Source organism: Nothobranchius furzeri, chromosome 15 (assembly GCF_043380555.1).
Source record: "Nothobranchius furzeri strain GRZ-AD chromosome 15, NfurGRZ-RIMD1, whole genome shotgun sequence".
Taxonomy (NCBI): domain Eukaryota; kingdom Metazoa; phylum Chordata; class Actinopteri; order Cyprinodontiformes; family Nothobranchiidae; genus Nothobranchius; species Nothobranchius furzeri.
This window is the reverse complement of record NC_091755.1, coordinates 44,358,859-44,381,358: the sequence shown is the minus strand read 5'-3', so window position 1 is coordinate 44,381,358 and position 22,500 is coordinate 44,358,859. Positions and strand designations below refer to the sequence as shown.

The window sequence follows — 22,500 nt, the reverse complement described above, 5'->3', positions numbered from 1 at the left end:
CGGCGTGCACTCCTTCCTTTGTGTGGCGTGTCTGCATGTCTTTGTTTTCTTATCTTAATTTTCTTTTTACTGCCTGTTTGTCATTGCTGCTGCTGCTCAGGGACTAAAGGCTCTCCTGTCTTAAACATATCTCTAACCTCCATCCATCCCATCCAGCTGTCCCACCCCTGGATGCAATGGCTCCGGTCATATCAGTGGGAGATACTCACGACACAGAAGGTAGGGCAGATTACAACCCCACCCTCTCTCTGTCCTCCTCCACCTTTCTGCTCGCAGAGACGAGATAACAGCTCCTCCAGACGATAATGAAGCCGGCGGCTGCTGGTTCGGGCTTGTCCGCCTCTAATAAACTCGTTTCTCACCTCAGACGTAGATCCCAGGCTGGAAGCTCGTATCCATCCACTACTGGCTGGAGCCTCGCAGTAAAAACAAGCTTCTGTTTTCAATTTAAGGTTGAAAATTACAGTTTGGTAACTTTCTGCGTCTGTCAGCGTTGCACCTTGCATTACCCTCCAGTCCGGCCTCGTTTTAGCGCTAAAGCTTCAGGAATCCGATAATTCCTCCAGGCTAACGGAGAGCTAAAGGCTTCCTCAGTAATCCCGACGAGCCCAAATACATCTGTAGGTTGAGTGAAGGTCCTGAACACACCTAACGCTGCAGCTCCTAGAGCTGCGTCCGCTCACCGCTGGAGGAAACACGTCAGTCTCCAAATGATGGGAGCAGAGCCAACCTTCGGCGTGAAACGGTTTCTGATTGATGTTGAATCATTAGAATAAATAAAACCAGAATCCAAGTTTTATTTAAGCCCAAAGCAGCTGTTACTCTGAGATTAGGTCAGATTATGAAACCCAGATTGGCTTTAAGGGTTTTCATTTAGAGGAAAACAGAAAAGTGTTGATGACGGAGACTAATGTCTGAACTGGCGTGGAAGCGGGTCTAGCGAAACACACAGATCCTCGCCGCCGCCCTCACACTTCCTGGTGGGGGTCTTCATTAGCTGTTTAAGCGTGTGCTCGCTCAGCAGCTGCTTCCAGAAGTACTTTGTTTAGCGACGCTTCCTCGGCTGGCGTCTCTCAGGTGAGAATCAGAGGCGGTTTATTGGATTTCACCCTCCGCCGCCTCGCCCAGCCTCTCCATACTCACTGCTTATTAAACGTTCCACTCAGTTGGCTGGGACTGACGTGGATGTGTGGGCGAGCGAGCGTGGTGCCCCCTCAGGCCACATTTCACTCTGAAAAAGCTGCTTCATGCTTCTTCATCTCAAAACACTTTTTTTCCACTGAAACCCGATGAGGCGTAGCAGTTTTCACGCATCATCTTGCTTCTCTGTTTCTTCAGCATCCTGGGTTGCCCCGTAGCGAGGAAGCGCCGGCTGGAGGAAGCAGAGGCCGAGCAGGGGCAGGAAACGGAAACGGAGAGGCCCGCCTCCAAGAGAAAGTCCCACCCCCTGAAACTGGCCCTGGATGAGGGCTTCAGCGCTGACAGCGACGCCAGCAGCGAGGCGGAGGGCGACGCAGAGAAGGACGGAGGCAGGGAGGAGGAGACCAAGAAGGCAGGAGGGGAGGAGGAGAAGGATGCAAGGGGGGAGGAGATGGTGGCCGAGCACCTCCTGCAGAACGGGCAGATGAATGGACCAGGGGTGGAGGAGGAGGAGACAAACATACCAGGAGAGGAAGGTAGGAAGATTTTTCTCTGATGTTCAGACATGAGAAGAAGAAGCAAATATCATTTCTATAGCGCCTCTCAAGATAAAAATCACGAGGCGCTTCACAAAAACAAAAAATGTAAAAATATAAAAAATAATTTAGAAAATGGTTAAAAATATATTTAAAATGAGAAAAAATAGACAGTTGTGATTAAAAATGTTAAGAAAGAGAGAGAGTGAACAGGAAAGAGGGAAACCAGTGGATCCTGAGGAAGGTGGAATAGGTGGGGAGAGCAGAATAAAGAGAGAGAGGTGAAGAAGGTCATACAAAAGCCAGCTTGAACAAGTGAGTCTTCAGCTGCTTTTTAAAGGAGACCACTGAGTCCACTGATCTCAGGCTCAGGGGGAGAGAGGTCCAGAGTCTGGGGGCCACAGCAGCAGATGATCTGTCACCTTTGACCTTTAGCCTGGTGCTGCACAACCAGTAGGCTTTGGTCACTGGACCTCAGGGACCTGCTGGGGGTGTAGGGACTAAGAAGATCACCAATGTAAGATGGTGCTTGTCCATGTAAGGCCCTATAGACCAGAACCAGGATCTTGAAATGAACCCTGAAGGTGACTGGCAGCCAGTGAAGCTGGAGGAGAAGCGGGGTGATGTGGGTGTGTTTGGAGGACTTGGTCAGAAGCCGAGCACAGGCGTTCTGAACCACCTGTAGACGGTTCAGGGAGGTTCTGCTCAGACACGTGAAAAGAGAGTTACAGTAGTCTAAGCGTGAGGAGATGAAGGTGTGGAGAACTGTCTCAAGTTCAGAGCGGGACAGAATGGGACTCAGCTTAGCAACGTTCCTGAGATGGAAGAAGGAAGAGCCAACAAGAGAACTGACATGAGAATCCAGGGTGAGAGCTGGGTCAAAGGTCACGCAAAGATTCCTGACGGAAAGTTTGGTGTGGGAAGCAAGCTGACCAAGAGAGTCTCTGACTTTGGGAACCAGCTTGTCTGGGGCACAGATGAGGATCTCAGTCTTATCTTCATTCAGCTGAAGAAAGCTCCCACCATCCAGGTTTTGATAGAGTCTAAGCAGGTGTGTAACAGCTGCAGCTTAGACATCTCATGGGGCTTAAAGGAGATGTACAGTTGGATGTCATCTGCATAAAGATGGTAGGAGATTCCTTTGAAGGAGCTCAGGATGGCCTGAAGAGGAAGCAGATAGAGGAGGAAGAGCAGAGGCCCCAGCACAGAACCTTGTGGGACACCATGGGTAAGAGAGGTGGTGGAGGACCTAAACTTGGAGACGGCCACAGAAAAGGAGCGCTCAGAGAGATAAGAGGAGAACCACTCCAGAGCAGATCCTGATAGGCCTACCCAGTCTCTCAACCTCTCCAGTAGCAGGTGATGGTCAACAGTGTCAAAGGCTGCAGTCAGGTCCAGCAGGACCAGAACAGAACAGTCCCCTGCATCACTGTGGGTCAGAAGGTCATTAGAGACCCTAAGAAGAGCTGTTTCAGTAGAATGAGCTCTACGAAAACCTGACTGGAAGCTATCATAGATGTTCTGTTCATCAAGAGCAGCTGTGAGTTGTTTAGAGTTTCGGTTGTTCCAGTCCGGCCTTTAGAATCAACATTCAGGACATTTTATTTAGTACATTTCTGTTGGTGTGAAACCACCAGAAGCTCCATGCCGACTGACCTCAGGATGCTGCTGACATCAGCCTGAGCTCACTGCATGACTCACTTCTTCCTCCCTGTCTCTTCTTTCCTCAGACGAGTGTTTGATCGTCGATTCTGAGGCCGGAGCGCCGGCTCCCGCTGCCGAGGAGCACCGGCCTTCCTCTCAGAGTGCCAAAGAGGTGGCTGACTCTCTCCTCCACCTGGGTCAAGTCTCCACCGGCAGCACTGCGAGCGCGGCCGTTCAACAGCCTGTTGCCATGGAGACCAAAGATGTCAGCGTGGCAGCTGAACGGGATGAAGAAGTAAAGGACAAGCAGGAGGGGGGCACGAGTGAGGGCGAAGAGGAGGAGGCACCGACAGTTCAAGTGCTGGAGGAAGCATCTGTTCTCCAGAAGGAGGCGGAGCAAGAGCAAGAGCGGCACTTTGCCACGAGCAACCATGTTGGCGAAGGGTTCCACCTGGAGCCGACCAAAGGTGAGGAGGAGGAAGAGATGGTGGTGTCGGTGCAGCAGACGCAGGAGACTGGAGAAGAAGATGGTGAGGAGGAGCACAGGAGGCGTTTCCTCTCCATCCGGGGTGTGCCGAGCGCTGTCCGAACCATCACCAGCACAGCAGCAGCTCAGGGAACACACGTCAAGACCGAAGAGCCAGGTCCTCCAGGGGACTACAACGGAACCAGTCCACTTGACAAATATCAGTCCTACAAACCGGGACTGCTTCAGAACAACAAACCCAGTCCTCCTCGGAGCTACGGCTCCCACCGGGCCAGCCCCCTGGAGGACTACTTCCCCCTCCCCCAACTCCACAAGGCCTCATCTTCAGCCTCCCCCGACATCATCGAAGTCCGCTCGGATAAAACAGACAGAGACTTTGATGAGTTGGACGAAGACGACGAGCAGGATGATGACGACAGCATGTCGCAGCGTTCGGCCGTGACTGACGAGTCGGAGATGTTCGACATGACCCGGGGGAACCTGGGCCTTCTGGAGCAGGCCATCGCCCTGAAGGCAGAGCAGGTGAAGTCGGCCGGCCCCAGAGAGCTCCTCCGCGCTCCAGACATCCACCATCAGAGATACTTCACTATCGAGGACGGGCCCAAGCACCTGGACATCATCCGTAAGACCTACTTCAGCAAAGGTAGGCTGGCCCCGTCACCACGGAGGGATTTGGTTGGTTTGTTCTAGAGCTGGACGAGACTCAGCTACCTGATGCTGGTGGATCCGCTGATCCCGGCTTCTTGCCTCCGCAGCAAATACACAAACGGTAAAAAAATCAGCTCAGTGGCCCAGTGGTATGAGTGCCTGCCCTGAGAGTGGGATGTCGGGGGTTCAAATCCTGGTCGAGTCATACCAACGGCTTTAAAAGTGGGACCCAGTACTGCTTGATACTCAGCTTTAAGTTGTGTGACTGAGAGGTTATACCGCCTCACGGCTCCCTACGAGGATGGGTCACACGTGGAGATGTAATTTCACCAGTCAGTGCGTTTACACGCACATCAGGAAACCCAAGTGTTGCCCGAAAAAGACTCGCGTCTGTTTTTTATTGCAGGTAAACCTGTTGGTCTGGTTCTAATCGAGCTGAAGCACCCAGATAATGCGGTAGTTATCCGATTACATCCTGCGTGTAACGGGTCAGCCGAGCTAAACCGGTAGGACGCCGGCGTTCCAGAAGTGACGATCCTCTAAGAAGAGCATCGTCACAAAGCATAAAACAGGCCAGCATGTACCAGATAAGCTGTGCTGCAGCCATTGTGAAGGACCTGCTTCACTCCCGCCAGCCTCAGTCTACTGCTCGTGTTGCTAGGGGCTAACCGGAAGAGTGCTGACATGTCGCCACCTACTGGTGGCACCAACCCTCTACTGGGGAACAAACTTCATTAAAGAGGCCGGTTTCTTAGTGTGCATGTAAACTAGGATAACGACATATGACAATAAGATCAACCTGATCCTCTTAGATGTTGGACAGGTGAGAACGTGTGTTGACTAATGGGACTTTAAAGTCCAGTCATGTAGAAACGTCGAACAAAACCACTTTTACCGCATCGTTTTTCCTCGCGGGGCCGTGCTCAGCTGCAGTTAACAGGAGAGATGCTTCAGGTAGAAAATCTCGGGGGTGTTCGGACCACCTGAGTCTCGTCCAGCAGAGACTTAGAGTCCTGCTAAGCTCCTCCCCCCTCATGGAGGTGAGGATGAAGGGGCGAGTGGAGAGGAAGTGCTTGATGGGGGGGTTACGTTGTTTTTCTCTGCTGGCGCTCTGCCCACTCGTCACGCTCACGGTGAAGCAGCAGCGTGATTTCACAGCCGTCGTGCTGCCCTCTCCGTGGCCTCGACTCCCTCCTGTGGTGGCGTTCCTGTTCCCAGCTCTGATTAGACGACGCGTGTCTCGTTAACGTTCAGTTTGAAGGCCAGCAGAGCACCGCGCCATCCCTCTTGTGTTAGCGCTCCAGAAGTTTTCATCTGTAAGAAAATAAAACCAAACAAAAGAGAAAATGACTAAAAATACGTAGAAAATGAGAGAAGTGAACGTTTATTCTGCTCAGGGAGCTTTGTCTGAGTCCTGACTGTAAAAGGAGCACCTGATCATTTTCAGGTCATTTAGTCAGAAAAGTGACTAGAGAGGAAGTCCATATATGGTGATGCTGAGATTTTATTTCTCAGAGAAAAACTTTAAATAAAATAAATCTGTGAGCACAGTTTTTACAGCTTTAGACTTTGTTTTATGTGTATTTATTAATTGTTTATTTTCTCGTTTGTTGTTTGTTTGGTGAAGGGTTAGTTAGTTAGTTAGTTAGTTAGTTAGTTAGTTAGTTAGTTAGTTAGTTAGTTAGTTAGTTAGTTAGTTAGTTAGTTAGTTATAGACCCGGTGCACCGTGGCATTTAGAGCTGATATCTTACCTGCAGCAGAGCAAAGCTAAGCGCTAACTTTTAGTCATTAGTACTGTCATGTGAGGTGGTTTATTTTGCTGCTCTGCTAGCCAAACACTGTGGCTATGCTAGCTGCTAGCCAGTGTTTCCTCCGTATAACCGGGCTCAATTATCTGTGTAGCATAGCAACACAACCAATGTTTGATAAAGTGGTTGTGTCAAACGAAACATCTGAAGCAAAGATGCTTAAATACCCATCCATCCATCTTCTACACCTGCTAATCCACACAGGGGGCCTGGTGCCTACCTGCAGCAGGCAGGGTACACCTGGACAGGTAGCCAGGTCATCGCAGACACACATCCATGCACGCGCTCACAGCCAACGACAATTTAGAGAGACCAGTCAACCTGACAGCCATGTTTTTGGACTATGGGAGGAGGCCGGCGCATGCACACGCAGAAAGACCCCAGGTTGGCAACAGCACTAACCACTTCTCCACCGTGCAGCCTTTGCAAAAATCATTTATTTAAGCTGCTGGAAACATTGAAAAGTTCTTGCAGTGGGTGGTTCCTGCACTAATCAGCTGATAGCTTCACTCAGGGTGAGGACTTCTCTGGAGTCTCTACACGCAGATGACTCGTCACTGACTCCGGATAACCACGCTTAAAAAATCCTTTACTGCTTATTTTGTTTAGTCCTTTATTTCATTTTCAGCAAAAATGAAATAAAAGTGTAAAACATAAAAAACACTTCAACATAAATAATGGACGAGAGCAGAAAGAACGTATGATATCGGCCGCTTTGTCACACTTTTATTGTTTCATTCTCCTGATTTGTTTGGTGTCTAACGTGTCACAGCGCCTCCTAGTGGTCCACTACTGAACCATATCTACTATAGCTAATGTCTATAAAAGCCGCGTGTCAGATGACCAAAGGGCTTAAACACAGAGACGTAGAACAGTAAATCCAAACCAGGAATACTGAACAGTAACGCTAACCCAACGCAGCAGAATTCAACTAAACACAAATAGTTTTGTTGCAATAAGATAAATAAAATGTTTGTAGCCTGAACCTAAAAGGAAATACAGGATTAGACGTAAGCCGACGTTCTAATAACCCTTTAAAGGCTCTGTGAGGTAGAAACTGCACACAGACAGCTTTAGTCTGGTGGTGACTGAGCTGGTTGTCTCTTTAGATCCAGACAGGATGTGTGTAAATGTGGTAAAACCAGGAAACGCCGACGGTGACGCTGTGGTACATGTCTGGATTTCCTGCTCAGCCAAGCATCAACCACTTGCTTTTGTCCTCTTTTTCTCCTCCCTCTCTTCTGATTCCTCCTTTCTGATCCAGAGAGGCCAGAGAAGAGAGAGAACAAGTGTCCCACGCCAGGCTGCGACGGCACCGGCCACGTGACCGGCCTTTACCCCCACCACCGCAGCCTGTCGGGCTGTCCGCACAAGGACAGGATCCCCCCAGAGAGTGAGGGAGTCTGATGATTCGTAGCTTTTTCCTGTTGTAGCGCTGCTGAGATCTGGTCAGAAGCAGCTTTTCTCTGATCCTGTCATCTCTGCTCAGTTCTGGCCATGCATGAGAACGTGTTGAAGTGTCCGACTCCCGGCTGCACCGGACAGGGCCACGTCAACAGCAACCGTAACACACACCGCAGGTACGTCCTCCCAGCTGTTGTTCTGCTGGACAAACATGCAGACGCTGATGTACGTCCCTGTGTCCCACCAGCCTCTCCGGTTGTCCCATCGCTGCTGCAGAGAAGCTGTCCAAGGGCCACGAAAAGCAGCACCTGTCTCCGCCTGGAGGAGAGCTCCTCAAGGGGAGTCCCAACGACAGAGTGCTGAGGTGGGTCCGTTATATGGGTTCTGGTTCTGGGTACCACAAAGTCCTCAGAAGCTGAGAGGGGTTTTCTCTTTCACTCTGGTTGCAAAGAAAACCCCTAAGATCGCTTTAAGCTTGACCCGGAAGGTCCGAGGGAACGTCTGACCCCTCCAGTGAGTTCTGGGTCGGTTCCAGATCCCAGAACCACCTCGGCTAACTCCTTCTGATGAGGAGGAGCAGCGGTTCTGCTCAGAGTTCCTCCCCCTACCTGGAGGGCCAACCCACCTCTCTATTTTCTAAAGGGGAAGTGATGTCATCAGCCCGATCTTTCCTTATTCGGCCTCCTGCCTTATACATTTATTCCCCTCAGCTCAGACCTGTTTTTACTTCCAAAGACTTTAAATTTCTTATTTATGCAACTTTTGGTTTAGTTATTGAGACGTGACCCATCAGAAACACATGAAGAGCTAAAAAACATGAAACAGTCAAAAAACAGTCTAATAAAAATGTGGGTCACAGCCATTCCCTACGGTAGCCTAAAGCACTTTCATTAGGATTTTGTGCATTTTTGCTTGCCCTACTACCAGAACCAGCGTTGTGGTGAGGAGGTGTAGATTTCTCTTTCGAGTCAGACCTGTTGTACCGTGTGCCTCTACAGGTGCTGGTCATTAAAGCAGAGTATCCGTATTCTAATCTAGTCACAAAAGGCTGGGAACCCCTGGCCTACAGAACTAGACTGAGAAACCATTTAAAGGCTTTTGACTTAATTAGCTGATTGGACTGTGGCACCAGGGGAACCTAATATTCTGATACTGAATTAGGGATTTTCATTAGCTGTCAGTTATAATCATCAACATTAAAGAAGTAAATGATGGATGGGCTCCACCTTTTGGATGGAGTTACTGAAATAAATCAGCTTTGTCACAATTCTCAAATTTTATGACCAGCACAAAATCATGAAGCTATGCTACGCTACACTAGGCTATGTTAGGCTATGCTAATCATGTGTCTAATTCTATGAGGGTACAGGTCGGTGCTCTACCTGCTGGACGTCACTGCCTGAGGCACCTCCGCCAGTGTCTTTGTGCACTTACGCCCCTCTACAGTCCTCTCCGGCATAAAATGGTCATCAGCTGGGGACCACCAATCAGATGTTTCGCTCCTTTAACCCAGTACATCTCCTGCTGGTGGAGCGGTGGCAGGGATCTCTCCCTATCACCCCCTGTTGATGCCCTCCATGTTTGATGGGGTTAGGGTTCTGCTGTTGTGTCCTTGGGCAAGACACATAACCCACGTTGCCTGCTGGTGGTGGTCGGAGGGACCGGTGGCGCCAGAGCTCGGCAGCCTCGCCTCCGTTAGTGCGCCCCAGGGCAGCTGTGGCTACATCGTAGCTCATCACCATCAGTGTGTGAATGTGTGTGTGAATGGATGAATGATACACTGTAGTGTAAAGCGCTTTGGAGTCCTTACTCTGAGAGGCGCTATACAAGTGCGGCTCATTTATCATTTGTTCCCCCAACCCCTTTGCTTCCTCCTTATCCACAGCCAAAAGCTACCCCTTTCTGCCTCCTCTGCCTTTGTGACTTTCTGCCACCCTGCTCCTGTGCATCCCACAGTTGAAGACCCTACGTCCTACTTTACCTGGGCGTATGATGGCTTTCCAGCCAGCCCTTCTGCATTCCTCCACTAAACCTGCACACTTAGAACGCGTACGCTCATTGGCAGCCTCCATGGCCTCTTTCCACGGAACTGTGAGCTCCACCAACAGGATGGTCTTACTTGGCCTTGACCAAAGGATCAGATCTGGCCGGAGTGACGTCTCTACGACCTCTCTGGGGAATTGGAGCTGCTGGAGGTGAGAGAACATTCGATGGTGTTCTCTGGCAACGCGGTTTGGTCTTCTCTCCTGCCCTTGCAAACAGGGTTGGCCGTTGTGCTGGAGCAGAAGGTCTGCTGTTAGCTTCCCGTCTGCATGTCTCCACAACCTCAGCCAGCTTCCTCAACACCTGATCATGCCGCCATTTACAGCTTGGGACAATGCTGTCTTGCAGCCCCACAGGATATGAGGGAGGCTTGCGTTACTGTTGCCGCAAAGTGAACATGCCTCCTCGGCCTTTTCCTGCTTATATCCCAAACTTATAGATCTTAGCGGCAGCTGCAGTGTATTCTTGCCGAAGAGGCCTACATCCGACTGGCAAATTGGTATTCCCAACCACTTCCTGATGAATGAATTTGCCAGCCCGTCCTTCTTGTCTACCACTGAGGAAGGGACCTCACACAACTTTACCCATGGGTATAGTGTGACCTGATAACTCAGCACGTTATACTTGCCGGAAAGTTGGCTCTGGTCAATCTTGGCCAAGCCCCCTGCTAGCTGCTTCCTCACGGTTTCCCTCATCTCCTTGTCCGTGAGGTCTGCTGTGTAGGTATGGCCGAGGCTACGAACGGGTTGCCTTCACTAGGCTATTGTAGGCTATGCTGACCATGTGACCAATAAACTTTGATTTTGTTCTAAAATAGATTTTAAGTCAGAAGAAATTGTGAACAGCATCAGAAGTGGTTAGTATGGAAACTCCTTAGTGGCACTTTGTGTAAATAAAGTAATTTTTTAAATATCAAAAACAGAAAATTCAGCCTTAATATTTGTTTTTTACTGTTTTTGGCCGTCTCCGCTATGTTTCTTATGGATCCCAGAAACCAACAAGCTTTTCTCCTTTCCATCAAAAAGTTATTTTATTTCATTTTCCTTCTGTGTCCCTCTAGGGCCGTGTATTTTGACCCTTCCAGGCCTCCATAGATGAGATATGTGATGTTGGGCTGCCCATCACCAGATCCTGGACCTAAGAATGATAATTACTGTGAAGCCAACACCGATGCTATGCTCTGTCCGCGCTCCCCCTCATCGCTATTTCAATTAATAATGCCGTTGATATGCTAATTATCTCAGTTCTACGTGTGTCTGCAGGAGGAGGGAAAATAATTGCTTTCCTAGAGGAAAACTCATCTTTGACTGGACAAAGCATCGGATTAAAACACAATAAGGCTGAATTGTTTTTCTAATGAGCTTTCGTGTCTGTTAGACGTAGAGCTGGATGCATCACTGCTGATTTAATAAAAAGACAGAAAATTCCCCCGTGATCGCTGCTGGTACAGGTCAGGTCACGAAGCTCGTTACTGACACCAGAAACTGCGACTTCAGCCGGTGCCTGTGCTGGAGAAGAATCTATCAGTGGATATGCGCCAACAGGTTTGACAAAAGCCTGGCTCTCCAGGAAAACGAGAGGGCTTAAAGCTCATAAATTCCTTCTGTAAAACATGCAAATGTGCCCTCCGCTGATAAGAGAGCTTTTAATCCTGCTGCTCTCCGGCTAAGTACACCAGCGCTCCTATCTCCAGGCTCTCTGTTTCACTCCTTTCTCCTCTTTTTCTCCTCCAGTTTGTTTTGTGTCTCTCTTTTGATTTTTCATCTTTCTCGACCTTTTCTGCTTTGTTTAGTCATTAATCCCAGCTTTTACTACTACCCCCCCCAACAGGCCCATGTGCTTCATCAAGCAGCTGGAGGTACCTCAGTATGGCAGCTACAGGCCCAACATGGCGCCCTCAACGCCTCGCGCCAACCTGGCGAAGGAGCTGGAGAAGTACTCCAAGGTCTCCTTCGATTATGCAAGCTTTGATGCCCAAGTTTTCGGGAAGCGAACGCTTGCTCCAAAGATGACCACCAGCGAAACTTCACCCAAAGCCTTCAAAAGTAAGAGCAGACATCTGGATAACAAAAACCTTTAGAACCATTAGAACCGTTAGAACAACTGGAATCGTTAGAACCATTAGAACCGTTAGAATCATGAGAACCATTAGAACCGAATCGTTAGAATCATTAGAACCAGTAGGACTGTTAGGACCATTTAAACCATTAGAACCATTAGAACCGTCAGAATCGTGAGAACCATTAGAACCGAATCGTTAGAACCATTAGAACCAGTACAATCATTAGAACCATTAAAACCGTTAGAACAATTAGAAACATTAGAACTAAAATTTAGATTAATCTACTGAATGGTGTTGTTATAAACTTATAATCGTTAGAATCATTAGAACCGAATCGTTAGAACCATTAGAACCAGTACAATCATTAGAACCATTAAAACCGTTAGAACAATTAGAAACATTAGAACTAAAATTTAGATTAATCTACTGAATGGTGTTGTTATAAACTTATAATCGTTAGAATCATTAGAACCGAATCGTTAGAACCATTAGAACCAGTACAATCATTAGAACCATTAAAACTGTTAGAACAATTAGAAACATTAGAACTAAAATTTAGATTAATCTACTGAATGGTGTTGTTATAAACTTATAATCGTTAGAATCATTAGAACCGAATCGTTAGAACCATTAGAACCATTAGGACTGTTAGGACCATTTAAACCATTGGAACCATTAGAACCGTCAGAATCGTGAGAACCATTAGAACTGAATCGTTAGAACCATTAGAACCATTACAGTCATTAGAACCATTAAAACCGTTACAATCATTAGAACCATTAAAACCATTAGAACAATTAGAACCATTAGAACTAAAATTTAGATTATTCTACTGAATGGTGTTGTTATGAACTTATAATCGTTAGAATCATTAGAACCGTTAGAATCATTAGAACCGTTAGAACCGTGAGAACTATTAGAACCAATAGAACTTAATCGTTAGAACCATTAGAACCGTTAGAACCTTTCCCACTGTGCAAAGACCTAGTTTGAACGTCCTACAGACACGGTCTGGACCAACAGACTCAATATAGACATGATCTGCACGTCCATGTAACGTTGACTGTTTGCAGGGTTAGAACCATTAGAACCGCTAGAACCATTACAATCATTAGAATCATTAGAACTGTTAGAACCATTAGAACTGTTAGAACTAAGATTTAGATTAATCTACTGCATGGTGTTGTTATAAACTCCCGTCCATAAATAAATAAACTGTATTTGTATAGCACCTTCTTAGGGTTCTACAAGCCCCCAAGGCGCTCCACATCACACTCAGTCATTCATAACCAGGTGATGATGAGCTACGATGTAGCCACAGCTGCCCCGGGGCGCTCTAACAGAGGTGAGGCTGCCGAGCACAGGCGCCACCGGTCCCTCCGACCACCACCAGCAGGCAAGGCGGGTTGGCAGTCTTGCCCAAGGACACAGCAGCAGCAATCTCTGGTTGGAGCTGGGATCGAACCTGCAACCTTCAGATTACCGGACAACCTGCACTACCTCCTGAGCTGCTGCTGTACCATGATGGATAGGTGGCAATGATGCACCGATAACCAGGGTTGTCAGCAGTTTGCTATCAATGACTATAAGATGGACAAACCCCACCCACAGCCTTCTGTGGGGCTTTTTGTAGCCAAATGGACGGTTCCAATCGCCACCATTTTGGCCATGTGACACATCTCATTGTAGTCTGCCAATCCATAAATGGGAAAAGAGGTGGAGCTGAGGCTGGGAGAAAATGATTGACACATATGAACTCTGAACCAATGTAGCTACGAGCTAACCCAAAGCCACATGGTGCTTGGAGCCAACGGAGGGAGCTACGAACTAACCCAAACCCAAAGCTAACAGAGGTTTTCAGGTGCTTTTAGCCAGAAAAACACGGTTAAGAGACTCGAAGTGTAGCTAGCATAAACTCAGAGAGCTGCGGTTTTTCTGTAGTCTCCCTCAGAGAGCTCCACAAGCATCCAGGACGACTAACTCCTCGCATGGAAGCCTGGCAGCCGCACAGCTCAGCTGCCCCAGGAGGCAGGAGCGGCTGGCCATCTGCGTCTAGTAGCTGTTCCTGGCAGGGAGGCGCGAGAAGCCAGGCATCCGCCTCACTCAACTGCCTCCGAATGGCCGGAGTGGCAGATTGGTGAATGGCGGCAACCTTGCAGATCTTTGACTGCGATGGACCAGCTCAGCCTGGAAACCTCCGCTAGCCTCGGTCAGCTTACCTAGATCACCCAGCCCAACCAGCATGTTATATTTCAACCCATCTTTAACCGAGCAGTGGTATGTTAAACATACAGCATTCCTTCCGTTCAGCCAGCAAAATAAAGTATAGAAATATAATTTTACTTACTGATAAAAAGAAGAAGCTGCTTGGATGATCGGCCAATAACCACAGCTTGCCCTCTGTGCCCGATAATCCCATGATTAACATCCAAACACGAACACACAGAGGACAAAACTAAAATTCAGAGTCGAAATGGCCGAACATCTATTAACGTGAGGCTGAGGCCTTTCCTGGAGCTAGCCGCTAGTGCTAGCTCTGACACTCACGCTATCTGTCAATCAAATCTAATTATTTATAACTCAAAGCATGTAATTACACCTAAGTATGAAAAAACTATCTTATCTCAGAGCTGTCATGAATGTAAACTAGATCTATTAAAGCTAGAATGGTTTTTTGAACCAGGCTGTAAACATGTTTATTTCAGCTGTGAAAATAGTGTTTTTTACATGGGAGTCAATGAGGATATGCTAACTTCTAGTGCCAGCCCCTAGTGGATGAGGGTGGAAGTACAATTATTGTCACTTCCTGGTTGGCTTTAAGTATGGGAGCCTCAGGTTCCCTCTCGATTTAACCAGGAGTTTTATGTAGTCCGTTTGTGTATTTCTTATTGTGTTTTTGGCGCCACCTATTGGACGGGATTTGCAGCTACTAACTGATGCCATTTGCTCCTTCCACAGCGAAGCCCTCGTTTCCCAAGTCTCCGTCACCCAGCCTCAGTCTCCACGGTTACGGGAAAAGCTCCGTCCTAGCCTACGACTACTCCCATGACGCAGAAGCTGCTCACATGGCTGCCACCGCCATCCTTAACCTGTCCACGCGCTGTTGGGAGAAACCCGAGAACCTCAGCATCAAACCGCAGATCAAGGTAGTTTCCTTAGGAACGTTACAGGTGCGTCATCGCCCGCCCATGAAAGCTGGGTGACAACGTGTTTGCCTCTAGATGTTTTAGTCAACCTTAAAGATGGCCGCCATAGCTGAGAGAATGGCAAAACTCAAAAATTGTGATTCAGTGAAAATGTATAGTCTGTTTCTAGATTTATCCAGAAACTTTAATTAGGTATTAGTTTGGAAAGGAGGCGGGGCTTAAATTATTAGCCAATTAGAAGCACATGTGCAGAATTCTTCCTGTCCCCTGCACGTGGAGAAGAATGATTATCTGATTGAAGTGTAGATGAAACGTTTGTGGTCACAGCTGGTGAGACCTCCCGCCTCCCTTCTTCTCCATCATCTTCACATGGATTTCTCATCAGAGGGCTTACAGCATCAGGATCGTGTTGAGATTCTGTTGCATCACCTCTCCCCTCCTCTTTCATCCCTCCATCCCACGCTCTTCATGTTGTTATTGAATTTGGCTGACTGCCAGTTCCCTGGATTACTTTTCCACCAGGTAGCCTTTTTTTCATTATCTGCCGGACCAATCTCCTACTCTGTTTCTCCACCCCACCACGCGTTCTTTAATTTTTCCTGCTCATCTCCTTTAGTCTGTTCCTTCATATGAAGGTTTTTCTCTCCGTGTCGCTCTACATCTCTTTTATTTCCCTTTGCTCGCTCACTCGTTCCATCTCTCTGTGATCAGGAGGAATAATTGGAGCACCACTTTCCCCCATATTGAGATTTTAAAGGCCTTTTTGCTTCACTGAGAGGGAAAAGTGACTGCTTCATCACTTTTGTCCTCTTTTCATTTCCTGACACGGTTTTAGGAAAGTAAAAAAGGAAATCAGTGTGTTTGGCAGCAAAGTAAAACAAGGTGTTGTTCAGAGGAGGCAGTGATCCAAGAGCAGGAACTAGCCATGCACATCAGCTGGGTACTGAGGTGGAATACTGAAAAACCGGAACACTGGGAATGGTTCCAGTTTTCTTTCCTCCTCTCATAACACTTTGATGTTTCTAGATCTTGACCAGGCGATCCGAGCAGCTAGCTGAAAACACGGCTCCGCTCACCCCACGCTTTCTGTTAACCTGTCAGCACTACAATCCAGCTCCGCGTTAGCTTAGCGCCGCTGGCACCAAAATAACTCCTGACCATTCAACTGCATGTCTGAGTCAACACGGATACCAGCTCCAGGATGATTTTATAAGCAAACACATGAACTCATCAAGAACGGATGTGTAGCAGATTAGAAACTCATGAAAAGTTCTTTTTCTTTGTCTCTTTAAAACACAGATGTATTATACACAAGGAGCCTAAGTCACGCCCATCTACTTCTACAGAAGAACAAAAACATGAATGCAAGTCAACGGGGCTATTTTCTATTTCTGTTATGTTCCATGGATTTCACACATGATGTCCGTGAATATTAAAGATGCATTTTGATACCAAGAACGCGCTTATTTTTGAACAGGGGGAAACGCTATTTTAGGTTTTGGGTGAAAATAAGTCCAGGACTACAAATGTGCATCACGTCATCGAACCAGACACGGAGGAAACTGAGGGGAAAAGGGCTGTAAGTTCAGCAAACTTCCCACAGGAGGAAAGAACCACCACAAATCTGGTCATGTGGTGAGTAGCAGCTACGCTAGGGGGAGGAGCTTATGTGGTGACATCACATGTGACATGCCGATTTCTAGTTTGTAGTCATGCTAATTACAAAATTTTACAAGCTAATAAATCTCAAAATGTGAGAATGGCGTGGTCAAAACACCCATCATTACTTTTCATGTAAACTGCAGTACAACATGTGTGATCCAGGGTCTGAGGCAAAGCAGGTAAAAAAATAACTCTTTTAGCCCCTTTAAGGGACCCATGGGCCGACCGGAGAAGGAGGGGACTCCCTGTGATGACCACGATGATTAAGAAAACCGTATTGGGAACGTTTTTTTTTTTTTAAAGAACTGATTAAAAGTTCAGTTCATACATTTTAAACAAAAGAAGTAAAAATTTTTAGTTCATCATTAAAAATTTTGAATTAATCCTCATTTGATTCCTTGATATTTTGAATGTTGTATATTAATGTGTATACTGATCTCATAATGTTTAAATGTCCCCTTAAACCATGAAACTGTCAGTATTGTATATCTTTATAAACAGACCTCATAAACTAGCCTGGCAAGCCAGACTAAATAAATTTATTATTTAGTCTGGCAACGCTCCATTGACGGCTCTCGGTTGTGGGGCGGGTTCTACCATTGTCTTTCAAATGATCTCCACATGCTACTGGACAATGAATCACTCTGTTGCATCATCCCACCCACCAGGCATATAGAGTGCCCTGATTGGCCCACAAAGCGGATAAAGCTCTGTGATTTGTTCACTAAGCAGATAGAGCTTGGCCCACCATTATGGACCAATCACAGCTCTTTATGTGTTTGAAACCCCTCTAGAGAGCTGTGATTGGCTAGCCAGAGTCCTGGTAGGAGCTGCGGAGGTTCCAATGGAGCATGCCTAGACCACTCATAAACCCTAATTGTCTCCATAAACCACCATGTTGTCAAGTCCTCATAAGCCTGTGAAAATTCATATGTGAAATGTATATTCTGATATGTTTTTCTTACTTTTGAAGTGAGACTTTTCTTCTACGGGTAAAATCTAAAATTTTGACATACTTTTCGTGTTCACCAGATGCAGGGAAAGGCGTGTCCTCATAAACCACCAAAAAGTCACAGTGGCTTCATAAACCATATATTCACACATGTGTGTGTGTGTGTGTGTGTGTGTGTGTGTGTGCGTGCGTGCGTGCGTGCGTGTGTGTGTGCTCTGTCTTCTCCATCCCCAGTGAGTCATGGCGGATGGCGGCTTATACTGAGCCAGGGTCCTCTGGAGGAACAATATTCATGTTAAACCCATCAATGATTCAAAGATTTGATTTTAACATTTATTCCTACAACACATTTGATTATTTTAACCTATAAGTTGTAAAGTCACGTAGGAACTTTGAGGAAGGTGATGTTTATTCATAGTGAGGATGTAGAAGTTTCGTCTGCATGAGACCTTGACTGAGAATCGTATGTCACAGGACCGGAGCAGAGTTCTCTGTTCTGCAAATGAAAGTTCGTTTCTGATCATTTTGTTGATGACAATTATAACTTTGATCTGTTACACTACCAATGTCCTCAGTTTGCAGGTAAATCACTTGATTTGGTCCTCACTTTGATGTATAGACTGACACACACACACACACACACACACACACTCATATTATTATTAGAAATAGTATCAGCAGTATTAATACCATTGTTATTAGTATTAGTAGTATGGTGGTAGTAGTAGTAGTTGTATTAATAATATTAGTAGTAGTAGTATTAATAGTAGTTTTGGTAGTATTAGTATTAGTATTAGTAGTATTGAAAGTAGTAGTGGTAGTATTACTAGTATTAGTGGAACTACTAGTAGTAGTATTGGTAGTATTTATAGCAATAGTAGTATTAATAGTAGTAGTAATAATAGTTGTAGTATTAGTAGTAGTAGTAGTAGTATTAACAGTAGTAGCAGTAGTATTAGTGGAACTAGTAGCAGTAGTATTGGTAGTATTAATAGCAGTAGTAGTATTAATAGTAGTAGCAGTAGTATTAGTGGTATTAGTACTATTAGTAGTGGTAGTACTATTGTGTTACAGAGTAAAATGATAGTTGTTATTTGAAAATCCGTCCTTTCTAGATTTTTTAATGTATTTTTATTTTGTAGCCTTTGAAGTGTAAAACCCACAAGCTACACGTGCTAGCATGTTTAGCCAACAGCTCCAGACGCTATAGCAGTAAAGTGCTTGTTTTACCATGAGCTAATTGCTAACCTGTTAGCAGAATGAGGAACTTTTCCTGCTAATATTATTTATTTAATTAAAATAAAGGCTCAGGTGTTGTCTGAAGCCCCAGACCATGGCAGTTTCACACTTTTATTGTTTCTCAGGTTAGGTTTAGGTAGTTAGGTTTGAAGGAGGCTTATGGCTGCAGGACTGGAGGAAAACATCTAAAGTAAGATTTCTACAGTAGAAGAAATCGATGTTTTACACACGATTTAAACGTTTCCAGCCAGTAGTCCTTCAGAAATCTCAGTGTTTGGTAATGAAATACTCTTTTCTGGTTACAAGAGTATGAAAACACCACGCTGCCTGATGAAGCTGCTGCTCAGCTTGTCGGCTCGGTGTGAAACAGCTGCTCTCAGGCTGAAGAGAGGGAACCTGACAGGACTTGGTCAGGTCTTTAAAGAACAGCTTTAGAACCTTTCAGCACGTTTCTGAGGTGCAGTTGAACAGACCCAAACCTGTCGTTTAGCTGATAAGTAATCCTTCTCAGTGGCCTAGTGGTAGAGTGTCCGCCCTGAGACTGGGAGGTCAGGGTTCGACTCCTGGTCGGGTCATACCAAAGACTTTGAAAAAATGGGACCCAACGCCTCCCTGCTTGACACTCGGCATTAAGGGGTTGGATTGGGGGGTTAAACCACCAAATGGTTCCCGAGCGCGACCGTGGCTGCAGCTCACCGCTCCCCCGGGGGATGGGTCAAATGCGGAGAACAGATTTCGCACACACACCTGTGTGTGTGACAACTAATGGGACTTTAACTTCTCTGTCCTCAGGAACAGGACATCGAGGTGGACGAAAACGGCACCCTGGACCTAAGCATGAAGAAGCCAATAAAGCGAGAGGGTAGCCTGTCAGGCACCAGCCCCGGGGTTCGGTCACCAGATCCTTCCTCCTCCTCCTCCTCCTCCTCTCTCCATCACAGCGGGATGACCTCACCAAACCTACATGCACACAAACAGGAGGACTGGGATGGACCTCTGGACTTCACCAAACCCAGCCGCCAAAGGGAAGAGGAAGTGGACGAGGTGAGAGCACTCAGACAGAAGTGAGTCCTGAAACGCAGCGTTTCCTGCTGCTCGAGTCACAAAGGAAACACCAGTACAAGCTGGAAAACTGGTCCTGAAGCATTCTGAGCCTGAACTTCTTGTTTACATCCCTTTCTTTGTCTGTTTGCGTTTTTCCTCTTTCTATTATTCACGTTCCAGGGAAATGCAAGAGTTACTGCGTGGTTAAAACACTGCTCTGAGTCACGGAGGAGGGTGTCAGGTGCATTGCACCATCCTGAATTTGGCATATGCTAATTCTCACTCCTTTGAACTTTTTCAAAAGAAATTTAAAGGGCCTTGAATGTTAATTTTTTATGAGGACATTTGGAAACATCTCGTCTACAGGAGCGTAAAGAGGGGGGTGTGTGCATTCGCCTTTCAGAGTGTTGCATGGAGATCATTGTCACAACCAACACATGCTGTTTGTTCAGATGGAGCACACGGGACTTTCATACGTGTCCTCGGACCCGGAGGACTGTGACCTGATGCAGGACAGCCCAGAGGACAGGAAGTACCCGGGGGAAGTGACCACCCCCAACTTCAAAGTCAAGCTTCAGCCCAAAGACAGCAAGAAGGAGCTGCTCTCGTAAGGCTCACCAGCATGTCCGCCATTTTATTACAGCGGGGGGGTTCCGTGTGCCCCACAAGCCATTTAGAGCCCTCAGAGGGATCATGAGCGGCCCTGACCGCACATCAGAAGTTGTAGAATGTGCTACTACTAGTTCACCTGTTGAATTAAGTATAGATTCACTAAGATAAGACAATAAAGTTTTTCTCTTACTAAATACATTATTTACTAGGAAATCACAATGTAGCCATGGAAACACTACTTTCTGTGTGTGTGTGTGTGTGTGTGTGTGTGTGTGTGTGTGGCTGCTTATACTGAGCCAGGATTCTCTGGAGGTTTCTTCCTGTTAAAAGGGAGTTTTCCTCTCCACCGTCGCTGCATGCTTGCTTAGTATGAGGATTGCTGTAAAGACTCTGACACTAGTCAGTGACTCGATGCGACCTGCTGGGTTCCTTATATAGGAAACATTTTACTAGTTGGCTTAATGACCTGAGCTGTGTTGTTTATTGTGTGAAGGTCCTTCAGACGACTCTGGTCCTGATTTAGCGCTTCAGAAATAAACTGAATTGAATTTAATTGTTTTCTGTGACCAGGCTAGCCATGATTAGCTTCTCCAGCTGCTAGCGGTGTAGCTAGCCATGATTAGCTACTCCAGCTGCTAGCGGTGTAGCTAGCCATGATTAGCTACTCCAGATGCTAGCGGTGTAGCTAGCCATGATTAGCTTCTCCAGCTGCTAGCGGTGTAGCTAGCCATGATTAGCTACTCCAGCTGCTAGCGGTGTAGCTAGCCATGATTAGCTTCTCCAGCTGCTAGCGGTGTAGCTAGACATGATTAGCTACTCCAGCTGCTAGCTGTGTAGCTAGCCATGATTAGCTACTCCAGCTGCTAGCGGTGTAGCTAGCCATGATTAGCTTCTCCAGCTGCTAGCGGTGTAGCTAGACATGATTAGCTTCTCCAGCTGCTAGCGGTGTAGCTAGCCATGATTAGCTACTCCAGCTGCTAGCGGTGTAGCTAGCCATGATTAGCTTCTCCAGCTGCTAGCGGTGTAGCTAGCCATGATTAGCTACTCCAGCTGCTAGCGGTGTAGCTAGACATGATTAGCTACTCCAGCTGCTAGCTGTGTAGCTAGCCATGATTAGCTACTCCAGCTGCTAGCGGTGTAGCTAGCCATGATTAGCTTCTCCAGCTGCTAGCGGTGTAGCTAGACATGATTAGCTTCTCCAGCTGCTAGCGGTGTAGCTAGCCATGATTAGCTACTCCAGCTGCTAGCGGTGTAGCTAGCCATGATTAGCTTCTCCAGCTGCTAGCGGTGTAGCTAGCCATGATTAGCTACTCCAGCTGCTAGCTGTGTAGCTAGCCATGATTAGCTACTCCAGATGCTAGCGGTGTAGCTAGCCATGATTAGCTTCTCCAGCTGCTAGCGGTGTAGCTAGCCATGATTAGCTACTCCAGCTGCTAGCGGTGTAGCTAGCCATGATTAGCTACTCCAGCTGCTAGCGGTGTAGCTAGCCATGATTAGCTTTGCCAGCTGCTAGCGGTGTAGCTAGCCATGATTAGCTACTCCAGCTGCTAGCGGTGTAGCTAGCATGATTAGCTGCACCAGCTGCTAGCGGTGTAGCTAGCCATGATTAGCTACTCCAGCTGCTAGCGGTGTAGCTAGCATGATTAGCTGCACCAGCTGCTAGCGGTGTAGCTAGCCATGATTAGCTACTCCAGCTGCTAGAGTGCTCATGTGAGAGAAATGTGGTTGCTGTAACTCCTGGTTCATGCCCGTCCTTTTGCAGGTGTCCCACACCTGGCTGCGATGGCAGTGGACACATTACTGGAAACTACGCTTCCCACCGCAGGTAAGCTCCCTGCTGAGGCTGCTGCTCTTCAGCAGCTCTGAGGCCAGAGCAGGAGAAGCAGGACTAATGCAGATGTTTGAACCTGATGTTTACTTCCTTCTGTCTGCGCTCTTTTTCCTGAATGACCTTGGTATGCCTCGCATTCTTGATTTCCCTTCACTCACCTCTTTCTTCTCTCCTTTCATTCCCCTCACACCCCTGGTTCTCCTCGTCCTCTTTCCTCTGCCTGTCCCCTCTCTCTCTCTCT

General features: G+C 47.0%; 1 protein-coding gene across 14 annotated transcripts in view; it reads left to right on the top strand.

Annotated features, from left to right (window-relative positions):
• The window catches only part of LOC107396515 (myelin transcription factor 1), a 132,093-nt gene that overhangs the window by 103,184 nt on the left and 6,409 nt on the right, over positions 1 to 22,500 (top strand). For 13 of the 14 annotated variants that reach the window (XM_070544902.1, XM_070544901.1, XM_070544897.1 and 10 more), the window contains 11 exons: positions 157 to 219; positions 1,339 to 1,676; positions 3,407 to 4,450; positions 7,529 to 7,657; positions 7,754 to 7,844; positions 7,916 to 8,032; positions 11,542 to 11,756; positions 14,732 to 14,919; positions 19,565 to 19,816; positions 20,269 to 20,423; positions 22,191 to 22,253. In XM_070544902.1, coding sequence (XP_070401003.1) covers positions 157 to 219; positions 1,339 to 1,676; positions 3,407 to 4,450; positions 7,529 to 7,657; positions 7,754 to 7,844; positions 7,916 to 8,032; positions 11,542 to 11,756; positions 14,732 to 14,919; positions 19,565 to 19,816; positions 20,269 to 20,423; positions 22,191 to 22,253 — 2,655 coding nt within the window. The remainder of the gene's footprint in view (positions 1 to 156; positions 220 to 1,338; positions 1,677 to 3,406; positions 4,451 to 7,528; positions 7,658 to 7,753; positions 7,845 to 7,915; positions 8,033 to 11,541; positions 11,757 to 14,731; positions 14,920 to 19,564; positions 19,817 to 20,268; positions 20,424 to 22,190; positions 22,254 to 22,500) is intronic. The other variant, XM_070544896.1, reaches the window with a different exon arrangement.